The 19355-nt window shown below is 49.3% G+C and overlaps 1 protein-coding gene across 1 annotated transcript; it reads right to left on the bottom strand.

Annotated features, from left to right (window-relative positions):
* Positions 1 to 15595: 15595 nt before the first annotated feature.
* On the bottom strand, positions 15596 to 18847 carry LOC136505984 (adenylosuccinate synthetase 1, chloroplastic-like). Its single transcript, XM_066501112.1, has 4 exons — positions 18509 to 18847; positions 16760 to 17452; positions 16366 to 16677; positions 15596 to 16144 (listed from the first exon to the last, which is right to left on the bottom strand). Exons 1-4 carry the CDS (start codon positions 18800 to 18802, stop codon positions 15974 to 15976), a joined length of 1470 nt encoding a protein of 489 aa, XP_066357209.1. The 5' UTR covers positions 18803 to 18847; the 3' UTR covers positions 15596 to 15973.
* Positions 18848 to 19355: the final 508 nt, after the last annotated feature.

The raw sequence follows: 19355 nt of genomic DNA, 5'->3' as shown, positions 1-19355 counted from the left end.
GACCCCCTAGCCAAGCCATCGGCTACACACCATTCTTCATGGTCTATGGTTCTGAGGCTATCCTCTCGACCGACCTCGAATATGGAGCGCCAAGGGCCAAGGCATATGACAAATAGGGAGCCAAGGCATCCCTCGAGGATGCCATGGACCAGCTAGATGAAGCGTGCAATGTTGCCCTCCTCTGCTCGGCCAAGTACCAGCAACCATTGCGCTAGTACCATAGCCATCGGGTATGGGGTCGGGCCTTCAATGTTGGGGACCTGGTGCTTCGCCTCATCCAGAGCAACAAGAACCGCCACAAGCTCTCCCCGCTGTGGGAGGGACCGTACGTCGTCATGAAGGTGCTCTGACTAGACACCTACAAGCTCAAGACCATCAAAGGTGAAGTTTTCGTCAATGCCTGGAACATCAAACAGCTGCGTCGCTTTTACCCTTAATTTACGCACACTTTCTCTTATCAGTTTTGCTATCAACTCCTCGATCTTTAGTGACACCCGGCCCCAGCAACGACAGGGGGTCAGGCCTCACTCGGGGGCTGATAAGAGCATATCTATCTGGTAGACATTCTCTATGCCCAACCCTTTCTCATCTTAAGACCCAAAAGCAAGGGGTGTGGAAACAAACGCTGAGTAAAACTGGTTGGATTGCAAGAAACCTATGCCCCAGTGGCTACGACGTTTTTGCTCACCAGTGTGATCAGAGTTTTTTCCACACCCTGAGCTTTTTAAGCCTTAACTACAGAAAGAGTTGGAATGCATTTAAGAGTATATCCACCTAGCGAACATTATCTGTGCCCGACCCTCTCTCACGTTAAGATCTAGAAGTAAGGGTTGCGGAAACGAATGCTGAGTAAAACTGGTCAAATAGTAAGAAACCTATGCCCCAGTGGCTACAACATTTTTGCTCACCAGCGTGATCAGAGTTTGTTCACCCGCACCCTGAGCTTTACAACCTTAACAACAGAAAGGGTCAGAATGCATTAACCATTTTATACAAAAAGGGGAGAAGAGCTAAAAATATGTTTGGCCATAACAAAATTTAAGAGCTTGTCAACTTATTATGAGTTCGTCGCCTAGCTTATCTGCCTAACTAATTTCTTAGGGGGTAATCTCATCCCCTATCTCCGCAGGTAAGTCCTATGCCAGCGGTTCACCCAAGTCGATCGAACGGCTCGGACCTCCATCAAGAGATGGGTAAGGAGCAGTAGGATGCCCCATGCAGGTTATGTCGACTTTGTCACGAACGACAGACCTAGATTCCACCTGGACATATCCGATAAGAGCTCCCTGAACCTGTCACCCGAACCATCAAGGTAAGTCCTATGCCAGCTGGTCACCCAACTCAATCGGACAGCTCGGGCCACTGTCGAGAGATGGCTCACCCTTAATTTACACATGTTTTCTCTTATTAGTTTCGCTATCGACTCCTCGATCTTTAGTGAAACCTGACCCTAGCAATGGCAAGGGGTTAGGTCTCACTCGGGGGCTGGTAAGAGTATATCTATTTGGTAGACATTCTCTATGCCTGACCCTTTATCATGTTAAAAACATAAAGGCAAGGTTTGCAGAAACAAACACTGAGTAAAACTGGTCAAACCACAAGAAACCTATGCCCTAGCGGCTATGGCATTTTTGCTCACCAACATGATCAAAGTTTTTTTGTCCGCACCCTGAGCTTTAGCCTCCGCCTTCCTAGGAAGGGTTTGGAGGGGCCTACTGGTGGAATCTCCATCGAGGAGAAGCCAATGGGTCACCCAAGTTGATCCGACGGCTCAGGCCGCTGCTGAGAGACAGGTAAGGAGCAGTAGGATGCCCCATGTGGGTTATGTTGACTCTGTCACTAACGATGTACCTAGATTCCACTTGGACATATCTGGTAAGAGCTCCCTGAATGCATTACTCGAGCCATCGAGGTAACTTTACTAACCCCCACTTTACTTTTCTAGTGCATGAGCATTCATTCATCCATTCTCATACATCAAAGCGTCGCATAGGCAATTATTGCATCACAATGCTTCACGTCGCATCACAAAGCGATAGTCGTCTCATTCAATATGAGCAATGACTGACCAGGGTTCGAAGGCCAGCCCACGAAGGGCTTGAGGCCACCTCGCATCGAACAGAGCTAGGGGAGAAAACACAGATGAGACCCAACGGCCTTTGCCTGACCCGCTCAAAAGCAAACAGGGCCATCTCGACCTTCTCGTTCGATCCTAACCTTGAGCCGTGCCCATAGAATCTCTATCGAGGAGAGGCCAGCGGGCCACCTGAGTCAGTCACCGAAACAACTCAGGCATCTACTAGGAGGAGGGTTAAGGAGCAGTGAAATGCCACATGAGGGCTATGCTGACCCTGTTACAAACAATGAACCTAGATTCCACTCGGACATGCCCGTTAGTGAGCTCACCGAGTGCGACACTTGAGCCATCAAGGCAAGTGATGTTAGCTCAACCCCTTCGGCTATGGAAACCACGGATGGGGTGACGATCATAAAGACGAGCCAACCCTCGACCAGACCCCTACTACGCGTGGGGGCTCAAGGAAAGTTGGACTCATAAGGAGACCGAATGCGCGGTGACAGAACGATGGCTCAGATCCTAGGGAGGGGGTATGTACAAAAACAAAGAATAACATTTCTAAAACAAGAGACGCTTTCTCCTACTAGTTTCGCTATCATCTCCTCGATCTGTAGTGAAACCTAACCCTGGCAACGACAAGGGGTTGGGTCTCACTCGGGGGCTGACTAATAAGGGCATATATATTACCCTTTCTGAAACAGTCACCGTTCTCGACCCTTTCTCACATTAAAAACCTAGAGGCAAGGGTTGTCGAAATGAACACCGAGTAAAACTAGTCAAACTGCAAGAAACCTACGCCCCAACGGCTATGGCACCCTTGCTTACCAGCGTGACTAGAGTTTTCTCACCTACACCTCGAGCTCTATAGTCTTAACAAAAGGAAGGGTCAGAGCGCTTTAACCCCTTTTTTACATATAAAAAGGGAGAAAGAACAAATTTGTTCAACCAAAACAAAAGAATAGACTTGTTCAACCGAAACAAAAGAACAGACTTGTTCAAACAAAACAAAAGTCATGGAACTTGTTTGCTTATTACAGATACACTGCTTGACCTATCTGACTAAACTAACCCCTAGGGGGAGGATTTCATCTTCTATCTTGGTAGAAAGGTCATGCGCTAGGTGACCACCTCCTCCTTGATGACATCTAGCTTGGCATCGGTATAGATGAGTGTGAAGCCTTGGCTCATCATCACTAGATCAATGTTCTCGTAATGAGAACGGACGATCGCGAACGATCGATGAATGCCAAAGCAAAGCACGCCCCTCACCATATCACGTGCCTGATCCATAATCCGGGTGGCACGAACAGTGAGGGTCCTTGTCTCCTGCTCTGGGGCCAGCTCGAGCTCATCATAGACTAGCTGGACCACGATGCGTAGGCTTTCATGTTCATCGCTCTCCTTCTGGAGGGTGTCCTTCACCTCACTGAGCTCCTTCTCTAGGCCATGGCTCTTCACCACCTCTGCCTTGAGCTTGTCGTCGAGACCTACCCAAGTCACGTACCAACCGTGTTAGAAGGCTCACCATAGATTCTAGGGAGAAAGGACAACAAGAGAAACTAGAGACTTACCGTTCACATCCGCCCAAAGCATGTGCACCTCATCGCACCGTTGGGTCACCTCATCCTACAGGCATCGGACCTCCTCTTGGCGCTGCCTGACCTCCGTGGTGAGCTCAATGGACATGCCCTTGGCTACAACCTTCAAGTCCCTCTCCCTTCAGAGCTCCTTCTCAAGGTGTCTGACCCGCTACTGAGCATCAGCGCGCTCCTAGCGAGCCAGCTCAGCCCCCGTGTAGAGCTCCTCTATGGCATGGAGCAAATTGTCTTGCTCCTTCCATAGCCGTTCGGGCTCCACAACGTCCGTGCATGCCCTCTTGATCAGGGTTGTGATCTTCTACTCGGCCTCGCGGGCATTGTTGCGAGCGTCCTTCTCCTTGACTCGAAGGTTGGCCACCTCCTGGGTGGCAGGGGCAAGCTCAACCACCTCTTGATAGGTGGCAGCGAGATGTGTGGCTAGCCCCTCACTCCGTCGTGTCCCCTCAGCAAGGAGCTAGGACTTCTCCTAGCTGTGAGCCATATGGACCTATGAAGAAGACAAGACTTAAAGGCACAGAAAGAGAACATAGGGGTTGGAAGCACGTTCATATCATACCTGGCCAACTAGGGCAACAATGTCACGCATCAAACCTAGCATGATGGTCAGGGCATGAACCACGTCCCCAACCTCCGTGTGGACGCTCCCCCATTCCCTCTCCTCTGCCGCTTCATCAAGGGTAGCCACCCAGACTAGAGACCGGGACATCCCCGCACTGACCTCAAGCAGCGCCAACCTCTCTAGCGGTGGTAGCTCCTCCAGCATGGCTCCTCTAGCAATAGAGGGGGTGGGTGACGCAGACACCGATGCCTGCCCTATCGCCACATCCACAAAGGATGCCTTAGGTGCGCCCCCTTCCATCCACCCTACCACGGTCATGGCCACCAGCACAGACGGTGACTTCAGTCGTGCCTCCTCCGCCTATGACGTTGAGGACACGACTGGCCGCACCATGCCTACCACGAGTGCCCTGTATGTGCCCTCCTCCGCCTGCCTCCCTAGTCAACATCATGGTCGCCCTGACGCCACTCACGCTCACCATTGGCACGGCACCAGTCGGCTCCTAGCGCATTTGCCAGGGGAGAATCTTCTTCGAAGCAAGCTGTAGGAGAGTCCCACGCCCTCCGACACTGCACGGGACATGACGGTCAGATTGTGGCAAAAATTCATTAAGACAAAAGGATGAAGGAACTCTCGACTCACCTTGATGACATCATACGAGGATGTTTTGGGGCTGGCTTGCTCGACCTAGGCTGCTCCTTGTTAGCACATTGCCACTTCGAGCCCTCCCTTGACTCGGAGGGCTCAGACGAATCAAGACGGCTGCCCCCCGCCGACTCCAAAAGTGCCGCAGAGGGCTTAGGCGGAGCAGGGCGACCAGTTTCCGCTAGCTTTAGGGCCACCATCGAAGGCCCAAACAAGGTGAGGTGGCCTGGCTCTGCCGGTTCCAAGGCCACCGTCGAAGGTTTAGACGCGGCGGAGCGGTTCGTTTCCGCCCGCTCTGGGGGCACACCCTCCCCCTCTTGCCTCATGACATGCCATAGGATGGGCCCTACCTACGGTGAAGGTGGGTCCTTGTCCCCGGTGGCCAGATCATCCCATGGGATGGTGACATGGAGCCACCATCTTCCTCTTCTTCCGATGAGCCATCACACCGCTTCCCTCACTGTAGCTTCGCTCGCTGCTTCGACTGCCATTTCTTCTCCTCGTTGTCCTTCTTCTTCTTTCGCTATTCATCCATGGCATGGTTCACCGCCCTCATGGCCATGTGCTCTAGCAGCAGCGTGATGGAGTCCTAGAAGACTAACCCCACCGGTAGCTCAACAAAGCCCATGTCTGGCTACATCACAACATGCCCTAGGGTTGGGAACATGACATTAGCCTCCCCCGTGGCCTCCTTGATGTGCTGCGCAACCTCACTGTCGTGGAGTGGCCCCTAGGTGAGCATCGTCCTAATGAGCTACGTGTGGGGCATCATCCCGTACAGCTAGAGGACGCGTGCCATCAAGGGCGCCACCCTCCTCACATGATACCCCCTTGATGACGCCAGACCCACAAAGGCCATGGGTCTTTAGGAACATGATGGCCTTGAGGAGATCACGCATCCTCTTGTTCTCCTTGATAGGTGGCCCCCACGGCCATGACGACGAAACCTCCTCGATCAAATGCCCGGAGAAGATAGGCAAAGGTGCGGCAGGGTCATCCTTTAGGTAGAACCAGTGCGAGTGCCACCCCTTGTTAGATCTAGAGAGCTGATAGGGCATGTACTCAGCCGCCCACTGCCCCTGGAGGTGGATGCCCACGCATCCCATCGGCACTGGGGTCCCTCGGCCTCTCTCCTTCTTCTTCATCAAGGAATGGAGAAGAAATATCTCTAGAGCTCAAAGTGGGGCTTGATCCCAAGGAACCCCTCGCACATCGTGATGAAGGCCGTGATGTGCTGGATCCCGTTGGGGTTCAAGTGTTGTAGCTCGATCTGGTAATGGTGTAGTAGACCTTGGAAGAACGAGTGAGGAGGAACCATAAGTCTGTGCTCATGGAAGAGCATGAAGGAGATGACATAGCCATCGGGCAACACCAATGCCTCCTCGTGGCCAGGCATAAGCCACTCCACTGCATCAGTCCTCCCACGGAGAAGACCACATTTGATGAGGCCCTCCATGCACGCATAGGTAACATCGGAGTGATTCCACGAATCCATGGAGGATGGAGGTGGCTATGGAGAAGCGAAGGCGGTGGCAGAGGAGTGGAGGCTACATATCTAGGGCTCCGGTGGTGGACTAGCACGCTCGGCAGATCCAAACAGCGGCGGTGGAGAAACAAAGAAGGTAAGGCTATGGTTTTGGCGTGTAGAAACATGAAGGGGGAGACCGCTATTTATAAGGCGAAGCGGGGCAAGAAGGCAAACTGTCAGCCTCGATTCACGTGCCCAGTGCACCGTGTCATGTCACCTCCCTCTGAAGATCATGCACATGTAATCTCTATCCGCACCCTCGAAGGATATGCCGAATGATGGTTTGCCCATTCAATGGGCCAAGAACCGTCATAGGTAAGGTGGGATATGGAGCTGGAAACGCTCCTACGGCCCATTTAAGGCTCGGGAGTTCAAAGGATGGCCCTCCAATGGGTTCATAGCTACTCTAGGGCGCCCTTAGAGTGAGGGGTGGAAAGGGATGGGTCCATTAACGGCCAGTACCTTCATGCGCGAGCGCCATGGGTGTCCCGGCCCATGTTCGAGTCTTGGTTGGTACCCAGTCCATGGTTTTTCCTTGAAGAAAGGCAACGAGCCCTCGGGACTGGTCGAACGAACCCAAGAACTATATGGATTGGCCACTGAGAATCTAGAGTCGGTCACCAGCTGTAACACCTCGGGTGTTACGATCTTATTTAGCACCGTGATTTAGGCCTAAGTAAAATTTTCGAAACGAGTTTCTCGAATTTTTGATCCAAAACGTACTTGATGTGATAAGTGAATCATATGTGACTTAGTTTTGTGGACTCAAATAACCCCCAAGTCAAATTACTCAGAGCGTAAAGATATTCAGGAATGTCGAACGACAATTCTAGCCGATAGATAGCGAATAGTTTGTTCTATTAGATTAAGCAGGAAAAGCAACTTTTATAAATAAAATAAAATCTATTAATAAATAGACCGATATATATTTATAATCTCGGTCTAGTGACATGTTTTTAAGTATAGACTCATTTTAGTCCCTATGATAAGTTGGTAACGTAACCGCGACAGCTGCCCATCTGGTCGCTTCATAAATTTACATGGTTGGTGTGAAACACATTACAGACATGAGATAGCGCAGCAGCTTAGCAGTCTTCATTTACTTTTCCTGGCACGGCTTCAGCATACTCGCCTTGCTTTGCAATTATGCACCATCTCGTCTTCCATCGTGGCTCTGCACCCTGATGTGTCCATTTGCCTATGCCTCTGTCTTCTCTTCCTCGCGTACGTCGTGTCCGAAATTTTATGGGAGCATGTGGCTCTACCATGCCCATGCCTCACTGCTCCCTCTCCCTATGCTCCTTCTTGTGCATGCCAAGGCTGAGCTATTATCTGTCTCTGCTTGTCCTTTCTTAGCTGGATACTGCTGCTATACTGGACGTGCAGTAGGCCACGTTCGCCTGCTTTCCCATGACTTTGTCTAGGAGCGCCTTAATGGTGATTTGCCGAGTTGCTGCTCGCTCTATCCCCTTGCCTCTGCCTTTTTCTTGGCCATAGCACCATGTCGCTTTACATCGCTCCTACTGCGCCGTTGCCTAGCATCCCGTAGGAGCGTGCGTGCCCATGGCTGGGCACTAGTATGCACGCCGCAGCTCCTTGGTCTTGCGCTAGAGCCATGGTCTAGCTCCTGTTTTCCACCCCGCTCCCTCACCGCTGCGCTGCTCCTCCCTAGGCGCACCGCGCGTGCGCAAGTTGCGACATTGTCTCTTCCGAGCGCCTCCTCCACGGCCCGTGTGCCACGGCCGTGCCAGCGCTCTACCTTCGTCCGTGCCGCCTCATCTCCATTGTTGCGCCCTCTGTGCTGCCCCTCCCATGTTGCCACACCGCTCCACCTCGGTCGTCGTTGTGCCGTGCCAACCACCCACCAGGGTCGTGATCACCGACGCCACCCGACCGTCATTTCCCTTCATGTGCGCGCGAGCGCATGGGTCCCACGGTCACGCTAGAGCATCGTCCCTTCCGTTGCATCCCCATAGCGCCACAACCGTAGCGCATCACTGCCGCTGTCGTCGCACCGCGCCGTCTGGTGCTGGCATTCCCCGCACGAGCGCATGCGTACCCTAGTCCCACATAGGGCCCGCTACTCCTTGGCCACGCCCGTGCCCGTAGCACTGCCCTACTGCTCCACAGTGCCTCCTCCACCATCGTCTGTGCTGGGCGCAACCGCCTGGCTGTCGGCCAACCATAGTGGCTCGCCTCCCACTGTTGGCCTCGATGAGTCGGCGCACGCCATGCCTACCGGTGTCGAGGAGCTTATTTCGCCAACCGTCGTGCCCCGCAGCCACCTAGACATGTTGTTCCCATCGTCAGCCGGTGCTCCCCTACTTGTCCTCTGCTTTTGAGGATGAAGAGAAGGGTATGAATCCAAGTAGAAATTTTGTACATGGTTCTTGGTGCAAAATATGTGACCTAAGTGAATAGTGCTGATATACTACGGGGTGATTTGTTAGAAGCTTAGGGGCCTCTTTGCAATTGTGCCATCGCTGGACCGCGTGGGATGGATTGCTAGGCTGCGGCCTGCCTCTTGCTTGGGCCATCCACGCATTGCTGCTTGCCACCTGGGTCGCGTTGGGCCGTGCTCGCCCGCCTGGGCCACACGCTGTGCGACTGGGCCGCGCATCCACATGGGCCGGTTTGGTGGCTGCCAGTCCTTTCCATTTCTAAATGTTTTTCTAATATAGGTTTCTAGTTTAACTTGTAAAATCATTATAAATTTGTGTAGTTGATCAAAAATTATGAAACCAATTTTGTTAGGCCCTTAAAATCATGATCTATCTATTAGCGTAATTGGTTCATCTAGTCTTAAAATGTTTTCAAGGTTGCTCTAATTATTTTAATATGTTTAGTATTATTAAAATGTGAACTTGTAGGAATTTTCATGATAAATCGGTGATAGTATTGACTCTGAAAATTTTATAGTCAATTACTAATATTATTAGCTACTCACTGTAATTTCTATAGCACTAGAATAATTAGTTTGCTAGATAGATAATGATGCCCTATTTTGAATAATGATTAAATCGATAGAATGAAATAAAGAAACAACTTGGGTTTATATAACTAAAACATTTGTTGGAAAATAACGTCCTATTCGACAACATGGATATGTAGCCTAAGTACGGTCATCATTAGAACTAGCTCATTAGCCTGTGAGGCATGATCAGGTTTCTAAGCATTCCGGCTGTCGTTGGTTATTTACATCTATGCATTTGCATCAATGCATATCATATAGGTACGATGATGGATCAACGGATCAATTGAAGGATGATTGGGAATCCGAAGATGGTGTAACGGTATTCTCTCCATAAGATGATGCAATGGGCTTTCTATTCAGATGATGGTGGATGACCCGAAGATGCAAATACTAACTTTTGGTTAAATCTTAACCAGGCAAGCCCCGGTGCACAACCCCACTTTTTTGTACTTTAAATTATATTTGTGCATTAAGTTTTAAGGAGTTGAATGAAACCCACTTGCATATATATCTTTATTCTATGAGTCTTACTAGTTGATAGGATCATGTAGATTGTTATGCTATAGGACTCCGATAGAAGTCGAGTGATTGCCTGTCACTCGCGAGAGATAGGAAATATATTACTGTATTATTATCACTTGGAAAATATAAATGGTGGAAAGGAAAATGGTGACCGAGCAGGGAAATGGTTTGAGTATTGGTGGGTGTAAGAAGTTGTGTCCTGTGGCCCTGGGGCATAGCTTGGTTACACTACTTTCCCTGTCTATGTCAGTTAAGGATCGGTCATTGCATAAGACGCTAGGCAAGACACACACCTATTATCCCGAGCACATACTTGGGTATGGGCGCTTGGAAGACTTGTTACTCTCTTATCATGGGTTCCAGCTGAAAGGTCCTTGTTTGGTTTTGGTAATTGAGTGACAACCTAGGTGGACTAATTGTGTTTATGTGAGATACACAGGTGATTAGTCCACAGGTACATGTGTGTGAGCAACATATGCCATGAAGATGAAAATGGTTTGGAGATGTTGCAAAGCTCACACATGTGATGATGAAGGAGCTTAAATGCACATGAGACATGATATTGAGTCATGTGATCAAGGTAGAGAAGATCAAGACAAGACTTGGCTTGATGGACCGGTTGCAAGCGTGAAGGGCAAGTCAAAGGCTTTGGAGTGATGGACCACATGGCGGTGAAGCTTGAGCAAGACTTGGCGCCGATGGACAATGGCAACGGTGAAGGGCAAGTGAAGTCAAGATTGATGAACCAATATGATCACGTGATAATATGAAGTGGATCATATCATTGTTGATCGTGTTGGTGCATGTGTTGCATCGACATTGGAGGAGATGGAATGGAATGCGCAAGGCAAAGGTATAACCTAGGGCATTTCATTTCACCGGTCATAGGTGTGTAGAGAAGTTTATGACCGGGTTTAGGATAGATGGCCATACTATCAAGAGGAGCAAACTTGTTTGCATATCGGCCATCTAGTGCCACTCGAGTGATCTAACTTTGCATCGTCGCTAGGATCGAGTGGCGTGGCAAGTTGAGTGGCTAACATCCTTTGGGAAATGATTGTGAAAATGCTAACACACATACACATGATGGTGTACACATGATCGTGTAGGATTCGGCGCTTTTGGGAAAATAGAATGCCTATTTTCTATTGCGCCAGATGCAAATTCTGGTGGTTGGCTCATTGGAGCAAGGGTGGAAAAGATAGAAGTGAGAATAGAGCTGATGCCAGCATCGGTCTAGTGACCGGACGCTGGGTCTGAAAGCACCGGACGCTGGTAGGGTGCATCCAGTCAGGCTGATGTACGGTGACGCAGAAGCTGGAGTGTGACCGGACGCTGGGTTGCGTCTGATCAAGTGTGACCGGACGCGTCTGGTCGAGGTCGGTACCTTACTAGAAACGACCAGACGCTGGGGGTTCAGCGTCCGGTCAGTTGAAGCTGTTGCGTCCGATCAGGTCAAGTGACCGTTGGAATCGAGACACGTGGCCATCTGTGGGCGACCGGACGCTGAGGTCTAGCGTTCGGTCAACACGACCGGAGCGTCCGGTCGGCCCAATTTTTGCCCAGTGAAGGGATAACGGCTAGTTTAGCCCTTGGGGCTATAAATAGAAGTGGCCTTCGGCCATGGCCTGAAGAGAGCACCTCAAGGGACTTAGTGTCCATGCTTGTGAGTGCTTGGGAGCCCTCCATCACACATATACTTGATAGTGATCATTCGATTGTGTGAGTGAGCGATTCTAGTGCGATTGCATCATGAGGTTGCATCAAGTGGTACTAGGTGATCGAGTTGCAAGCTAGTGGTGCTTGTTACTCTTAGAGGTTGCCACCTCCTAGACGGCTTGGTGGTGGTCTCCATCGAAGCGCGCAAGAAGCTTATGCGGTGCTCTAGAGAAGTGCTTGTGAGGGGCATTGTGCTTGCCCCGCGGGAGCCACGAAGAGCAACTCTAGTAAAGCGTGTCATTGAGCTACCCTCACTCAAGGGGTAGGTTCTTACGGTGCCCGACGTGCGAGCTTAGCGGGTGATGCTAATTAGCCGCCGAACCACCAAGTGAGCCGTCGACACAACGGGGACTAGCGTGTTGGCAAACACGTGAACCTCGGGAAAAAATCATCGTGTCAACCTTATTCTTCCCGTTGGTTTGCATCCCCGTTACACAAGCTTGCAATTACTTTTATACATATTAAGCTTGTGTAGTTGCTCTTGTAATTAGATAGCTTATGTAGCTTGCTAATTACCTTCTTGCTTGTGTAGCATAGAAGTAGCTCCTTTGCGTGGCTAATTTGGTTTGTGTAACCTTGTTAGTCATATTACTTAGTTTGTGTAGCTAAGTATTTGCGCTCTCTAATTTGGCATTGGTTGCCTTGTTATTGAGCATTGCTAGTGAGCTTAGTTGGCTTTGTGCTTTTGCTTACTAGCATGTGTAGGAGCTCCCTTGTTGCTTAAAGTACTAGTGGCATAGGTTTGTGTGACCTTGCTCCTAGAATTGTTTAGGAGAGCTCTAGCTAGCCTGACACCTTTGTTGCTTGATTAGTATCTTTGGAAGGTGCTAGAGAACATAGATAGAGGGGTGTAGTCTTGGCTAGACCGATAGTTATAATTCCGCACTTGTTTCGGTTAGCCAACATGATTAATTTTAGAAAAGACTATTCACCCCCCTCTAGTCCGCCATCTTGACCCTTTCACCGACTCTTTCCGAACCGACTGTTTTGGTGGTTTTTGGGTTAGGAGGTCTGTGCACCGCACTGAGTTCGGGACTCAGGGGCGAGGGCTTGGAATCCCAGTTTGGATGGGGACCTAGACCCTATGAAAGGAGGGTAGTGGGTTGGTCCTGCTTGTGCCCGGGGTACAAGCGAGGCGTGTGTTTTTGGGGTATCCAGCTGAGGCATTGATTCGCGAATCGTCGGCGTTCCAGTACGACTTATCTTAACTCTAGCATCGTAGTAAGAACTGGAAAATAAAAGATGGCAAAAGGAAATCTAATTGCTTACCACCTACTTAAAAGTAGCACAGGTGCTTACATAGAATGATTAGATAATGAACTAATGCATAGCCAATAAAAATTGAATATAAGGACGCACTTTTACTAATGCTTCCTGCAGATACAATAAACCCACAAGCTAGATAACCTTGCATATCCTTAGAGTCTTTTCTTTCCTCCTATCGGGTAAGTCTTGCTGAGTACAATTAAGTACTTAGGGTTTTATTTTCCCCTGTTGCAGGTGACAGGTGGATGCTAGAGCTGACCCTTGTGTGTTGATTCCTCCTGGTGGGCTCAGAGAGGATTTCCTTACGCTGCGATCATAGTTTTGATTTATAACTCTCACTAAATATTTTTATAAATAAAAGTTTTATAATATGTTGTCGTAGTTCATTTATCAATGCTTCATCATGTCATGAATAGATATTCATTTTCGCTGTAACTCTGTTCACATGTTTATATTCCGCTGTTCAATTAAATTGTTCATAACTCTGATAATATGATTACATTCTGATATTATAACAATAAATATTATACTTTGATGTTGTATTAAAAGTGATATAAGAAATGATTAAGAATGATGTAAGCATTATTCTCTCATTTGTGATCCTGATGGAAAAATATGGATTTTCGGGTTCTCCCTTGGGGTATGCCCGACGAGACCATGTAATTTGGTGTTCTCCTTCGAGTGCTTAGTGTCTAATGGAAGATGAGCACTCTTGGGGCATTAGATTAGGTGGTTCTACCACACCAGCTGACCCATGCTAGACCCCCACGAACGAGAAGCCAGGGCCCCACTCGGACTAGCCCGTTAACAACTCACCAAGCACCATGTTTCGTCCGTCGAGGAAAATGTGGCATGGCTCAGCCGCTCTGTTTTATCAAAAAACACTTGAGGGACGATGATCACAAAGACGAGACGACCCTTGACCGGACCCCTGCTCGAGGAAAGTTGGACTCGCAAGAAGACCAAATGCGCGGTCGCAGTACTAAGACGGATAGATTGGATCCTAGGGGACCAAAATCGAGAAAAATCTTTCCGACCCTCGAATCTTACGGTTGCATGCCCCAAGAAGACCGACCATGACAAGAGGGAACCACCGTCCCATCAGGACACGCCACGGGCTACAAAAAGAAGGCCAAGGCCCTCAGAGTCCTCCCGTCCGAAAAAAACCTCCAAAGAAGTATTCTACTCTTCCACATGCTCGGGGGCTACTGTCAGGTATCAATATTAGGGATACCCAAAGCACGCTGACTTCCTTGGATAGAGCAAGACCTATTAAAAGGTTTCGCCTGACCCCTTGGGTTCGTGCTCCGTCTCGCACGACCCCTTGGGTACGGGCTCCATCTTGCCCGACCCCAAGGATATGGTTTCTGTCTCGCCCGACCTCGAGGCCACGGGGGTCTCGCCCAAGGCCGCAGGCTCTGTCTCACCTGACCCCAAGGCTGTGGGCTTCGTCTCGCCTGACCCCTTGGGTTCATGCTCTGTCTCGCCCGACCCCAAGTCCGCGAGCTTCGTCTCGCCCGATGGGAACCCATACCGTCACCAACCACTCCAGGTCCAAGCGTAGGGGCCTGGGTCAAAGCTCTGACACCAGGGAAGAGACTGACACGCCTCGATGTAACCCGTGGCCATGACGGGTCATACCTAAGGGTTCACATCAAGAACAGCATCGAGCGTGCTAATACTGTTCTGCTTAACCCTCGTACAAACGCTGACAGGCGCATCAGTTCACCACGACGTCCGCTGGGACGGAATGGAACGCCATGACCGGCAGATGACGCCTGTGCATGGCGCTAGTGACAAATAGGGTCGCAACGTGGAGCCGTCCCTATTGACATCTACAGGATCGGCGGGACCCGCATGAAGGAGAAAAAGGACCCGGCGATCCCGGAAGCCTTCTTTTCTCTCTCGTTCTTCTCCTTTTCCTCCGTTGTAACCCGCTCTTTCCCTTCGCCTATAAAAGGGGAAGCAGGGCGTCCCATGAAGAGGGGATCCAGATCCGCACGAGACCGAACCACGAGATAAAAACACAAGAGCACGACACGAGCACACGGCTGAGCAGCGATCGAGCTCTCAGCACTCGTTCATTCCTTTCACCATAGACTTGGGATCCTTTCCCTCTCTCGCATGTTTGTAACCCCTACTGTAAACCAAGTGCCGGTAAAACAAGCAGCAACAAACTGAACGTAGGGACGTTCCGCCCGAACCAGTATAAACCCTTGTGTCCTCCGAGCACACCATCCGAGCCAGACGCGCAAATACAAATTTACTCGTCGGTGGTCCGAAAACACAGACAGTTGCATTCTGGATAAATGAACAATCTTCATATTCATCATTGATTCATTCATCCATCCATCCATGACTACTCACACACACAAATAGGGCTAAGGACCTATACATAGGAGAAGCCTAGGGGCTCAATTGGTGCCAACCCTGGCTTTGGTGCCAAAACGCTCGGCCTGCGGCTGACCTAGGAATGAAACAGAAGCAAACCAACTAGTTCACAGAACCTCTCAAGCCTAAGAGCATCTAAGTCATTTCACTACGCCATTACCCATCGTTAGGAGCAAAACTGAACAGAATGACATGTTGGACAAAAAAATTTAACGTCATAGCACCAGGGTCCATGTGAACTTTTTGGTGGCATGTAGGAATAAAGCATATTTAGTAATGGCACACAGGGAAAAGGCCCATAAATAAACCGAAAGGCATGCATCAGCAAGGTATACAGTTGACATTCATAGCACATTAGTCTCACAACTAGTACAAAATATATGGACCACCTAACAATTGGTGGAGTCAAACATGGTGCAAAATATATGATGAACCACCGAACAATGGTGCAAATGACTCGTCCTTCCCTTATTCGCCTTAGCTGATGTCTCAGCGGCTGAAAGGCTATGTTGTTGTTGTTGTTGATGTCTCAGCGGCTGTATTAGAACAAGGTTCTGATTATTGCGCACATTACATCACTCCACCAGTCAGTGACTTCACCGTATCACAGCTACGACGGCAACGAAGTGCAAATGCTCAAGGCCTGGTTAGGGCTAGATTTTTCCGCCCAATCAAGGACCAAAAAAAGTTGCTTTTACTTGTATATGAGAGCATCTCTGCCAGGTCCAACACCAATGTAGTGCACGGGAACACCAACAAGCTCTTCTATCCTCTCCACATAGAGGCAGGCAGCTTGGGGAAGTTCATTGTAACTTCGAACAGACGAAATGTCACTTTGCCACCCAGGCAGAACCTCGTAGTTGACCTGAAACACAAGGCAAGGCATATAAGAGATGAAATATATGCATTCTTAGTCTCTTATACCTGTTTAAATTGTCACTACTAACACCACAAGCTTTTGAGACAAGGATATTATATTGCATCTTAAAACAGAGAATAATGTACATTCTCAAAACAATGCTATGTTTCTACTCAAAGCGGCTTTACGCCGCGAAAACACAGTGAGAAGTGCATGCCAAAGCTTACCTGTACTTGCTCAAGGGTATCAAGATCCCCAGGGAAGGATTGTAGCTTCTGTCCATCAGGTTGGCTATAAGAAACACCCACCTTAATTTCTGACAACCCGGACAGAACATCAAGTTTGGTCAGATTAAGTGATGAGAACCCATTGATTTGGCAGCAGTACTTAAGCGCAACAATGTCAAGCCAACCGCATCGCCTTGGGCGACCCGTTGTTGTGCCAAATTCCATTCCAGCTTTCCTAAGGCGGTCACCTTCCTCTCCAAATAGTTCAGTTGGGAAAGGGCCAGAGCCAACTCTTGATGTGTAAGCTTTGACCTGCACGTAAAGCATACATAATATATAAGCAGTAGAGCATGAAAGAGGACTGTAATAATGAATAACGGTGGGTTTAACTTACCACTCCAATCAGGTCACCAATTACCCTTGGAGCAATCCCTAGGCCTGTGCATATCCCACCAGCTGAAGGGCTAGAAGAAGTCACAAATGGATAAGTACCAAAATCAATATCCAGCATAGTTGCTTGTCCACCTTCAACCAGGATTTTCTTCTTCTGCTGAATAGATTCATTTAGCACATGCACGGTATCAGCAATGAAGGGCTCCAAGCGATCTGCGAACTTCTTGTACCTCTCGACCTCTTCCTTGAGCATGCTTTTGCTGTACTGAAAGCCTTGAAATCTCGAAGCAGCGTCTTTGAACAATACATCAAGCTTATCCCCAAAAGTGTCCATGTGCCTTAGATCACAAACCCGCAGTCCATTTCGAGTTACCTTGCTGGAGTAACAAGGACCAATGCCTCTCTTAGTTGTCCCAATAAATGAATTCTCAAGCTCAGCTTCCCTAAGTCCATCCACAACCTGGTGCAGATCAAACAGCAGATGTGCACGGTCGGATACCAGTATTCTTCCATCACAGCGGACTCCATTGGACTCAAGACCATCAATTTCTCCAAAGAACCCTGGAACATGGATCACTGCTCCATTGCCAACAACACAAAGTGTCCCTTCATGGAGAATACCAGATGGAACAAGATGAAGGGCAAATTTCTTGCCTTCTGCGTTGTAGATTGTATGTCCAGCATTTGCTCCCCCCTGATAAAAATGTGGTTGAAACTCAGATAAGGCTACTAAACTAAGGAGAAGTAGCTAACTGATACTGACTGACTTGCCGTACTCGAAGACCATTATGTTAAGCATACAAAAATTAAGAGTGGAAAATGCAATTACACAGAGAGAAGTCCTGACAGACTATAAACATTCACCACAGAAATCAAGCAAAAAACAAATAAGTAAGGGACATGATGTGACCCCCAGGAGCATTAGTAATACTACATGTTACTGAAATATAGATTACTCTGGGATGCAAAACATGGTGAAATCTCAAGCTTGAATTAGTTTAGCAACCCACAAGTATTTGCTTTAAGAGCACGAAGCAACTTGCAGTACCAGGGCTTAACATAACATAGAAGCTTTGCATTTTATAAGTCTCTCCATCATATAACCAACCTTACAGGACAAATTCTTATGTGACCAAATAAAAAGAACATTCTCTTGCTTGAATTAACCAATCTATCCACTTGGACCATAAATCTATGATTTATCTACACTATGTATGAACATTCTAGCATGGTACAAAAGAGATTATCACAGATGCATGTCTTTTAGTCATATACCAAGTGTTTATCAGTAGCATGTTCAATTGGTCGTATTTGGCTTATAAGTCATGGCTTATCAACCAACGAACAGTATTTTTCTCTCACATCAAACCAGCCAGGCTTATAAGCCAAACCAGTCCAAACGAAGAGGGCAGCCAACATCGAGAAGATTCAAACATCCTAACACTCCTGTAAGAAACCAAAGGTGCAGCCAACATCGAGAAGATTTAAAAACCCATCATCTCCAAAACGACTATAAGGCTGGAGCTTTACTCTCCTTAATAAATTTCGCGTAAATTATGGTCATCAGCAAGGTGAAATCTAAACACAGATCGCTCTTTCAGCAATCATCATCAAGCCTAATCCACAAAAATAGCACCAAATTCCAACGATTGGCTTCGTGAACGACCAAACTTTGACCATCGCAGAAGCACGGCTGCGCCACAGAACTCAACTCCTCTAAGCATGGATTAGCACAATCAAGACTCCTCACCTGGCAACGCGCAACTATGTCGAAGCGGGGGGCGAGCACGTCGACGAGCTTGCCCTTTCCTTCGTCGCCCCACTGCGACCCCAGCACGCCGGAGACTTGGCTCAGCGACGAAACCCTATCCTCCGCGGAATCCGCGTGAACAGCCGCGGTCGCTGCGGAGACGGCGGCGGGGACAGGGGCCCGTGCCTTGGGGAAACGTACGGACTGCACCGCCGGGCCAGCCGGGAAAAGGAACTTTCCGCTCCCGGTGGCGGCGGCGGCGGCGGCGGGGTGGCTGAGTGTGGAGAGCGACATGCTGGTTCGAGGGTTTTAGGACGGCCTGGGTATGTGTCCTTTTCTCCGTTTTGTACGCGAGGGGGAATTGGATACCGCATTTTTTCAAAAGTGGAAATATACTTTTGTATATAGAGATGATGGGCCAGTTTGGTTGGCTGTTAATGCCAACCAGGCTCCAGAAAGCCAATTTGCAGCTGTTTGGTTGCCTGTAAATATAGATGGCCATCGGGCCAGCACGGCACGTCGTGCCTCCCGGCCCGTGCCGAACTGGGCTTCGTGCCTTACCAATGACCCAAGCACGGTCTGTCGGGCTATTTTTCGGGCCGGGCCGGTCCGAGAAGCACGGCCAATCCACCGTGTCGTGCCTGCCCGAGGCCCACGAGGGAGCGCCGCTGTCGGAGGAAGCCGAGGTCGCGGCCGTAGCGACGGAGTCGGAGAGGGAGCCTCCGCGCTGTGCCTCCAGGCACGACCTCCACGCGCTCGCTGAGGCAGGAGCCAAGAGGGAGCTGTCGCCGCCGCGCATTGCTCCCACACGCTCGCCGTCGGATCCGCACGGCCGGAGGCACTCGAT

This window comes from Miscanthus floridulus, chromosome 1 (genome assembly GCF_019320115.1).
Source record: "Miscanthus floridulus cultivar M001 chromosome 1, ASM1932011v1, whole genome shotgun sequence".
Classification (NCBI taxonomy): domain Eukaryota; kingdom Viridiplantae; phylum Streptophyta; class Magnoliopsida; order Poales; family Poaceae; genus Miscanthus; species Miscanthus floridulus.
This window is presented reverse-complemented; position numbering and strand designations above follow the sequence as displayed.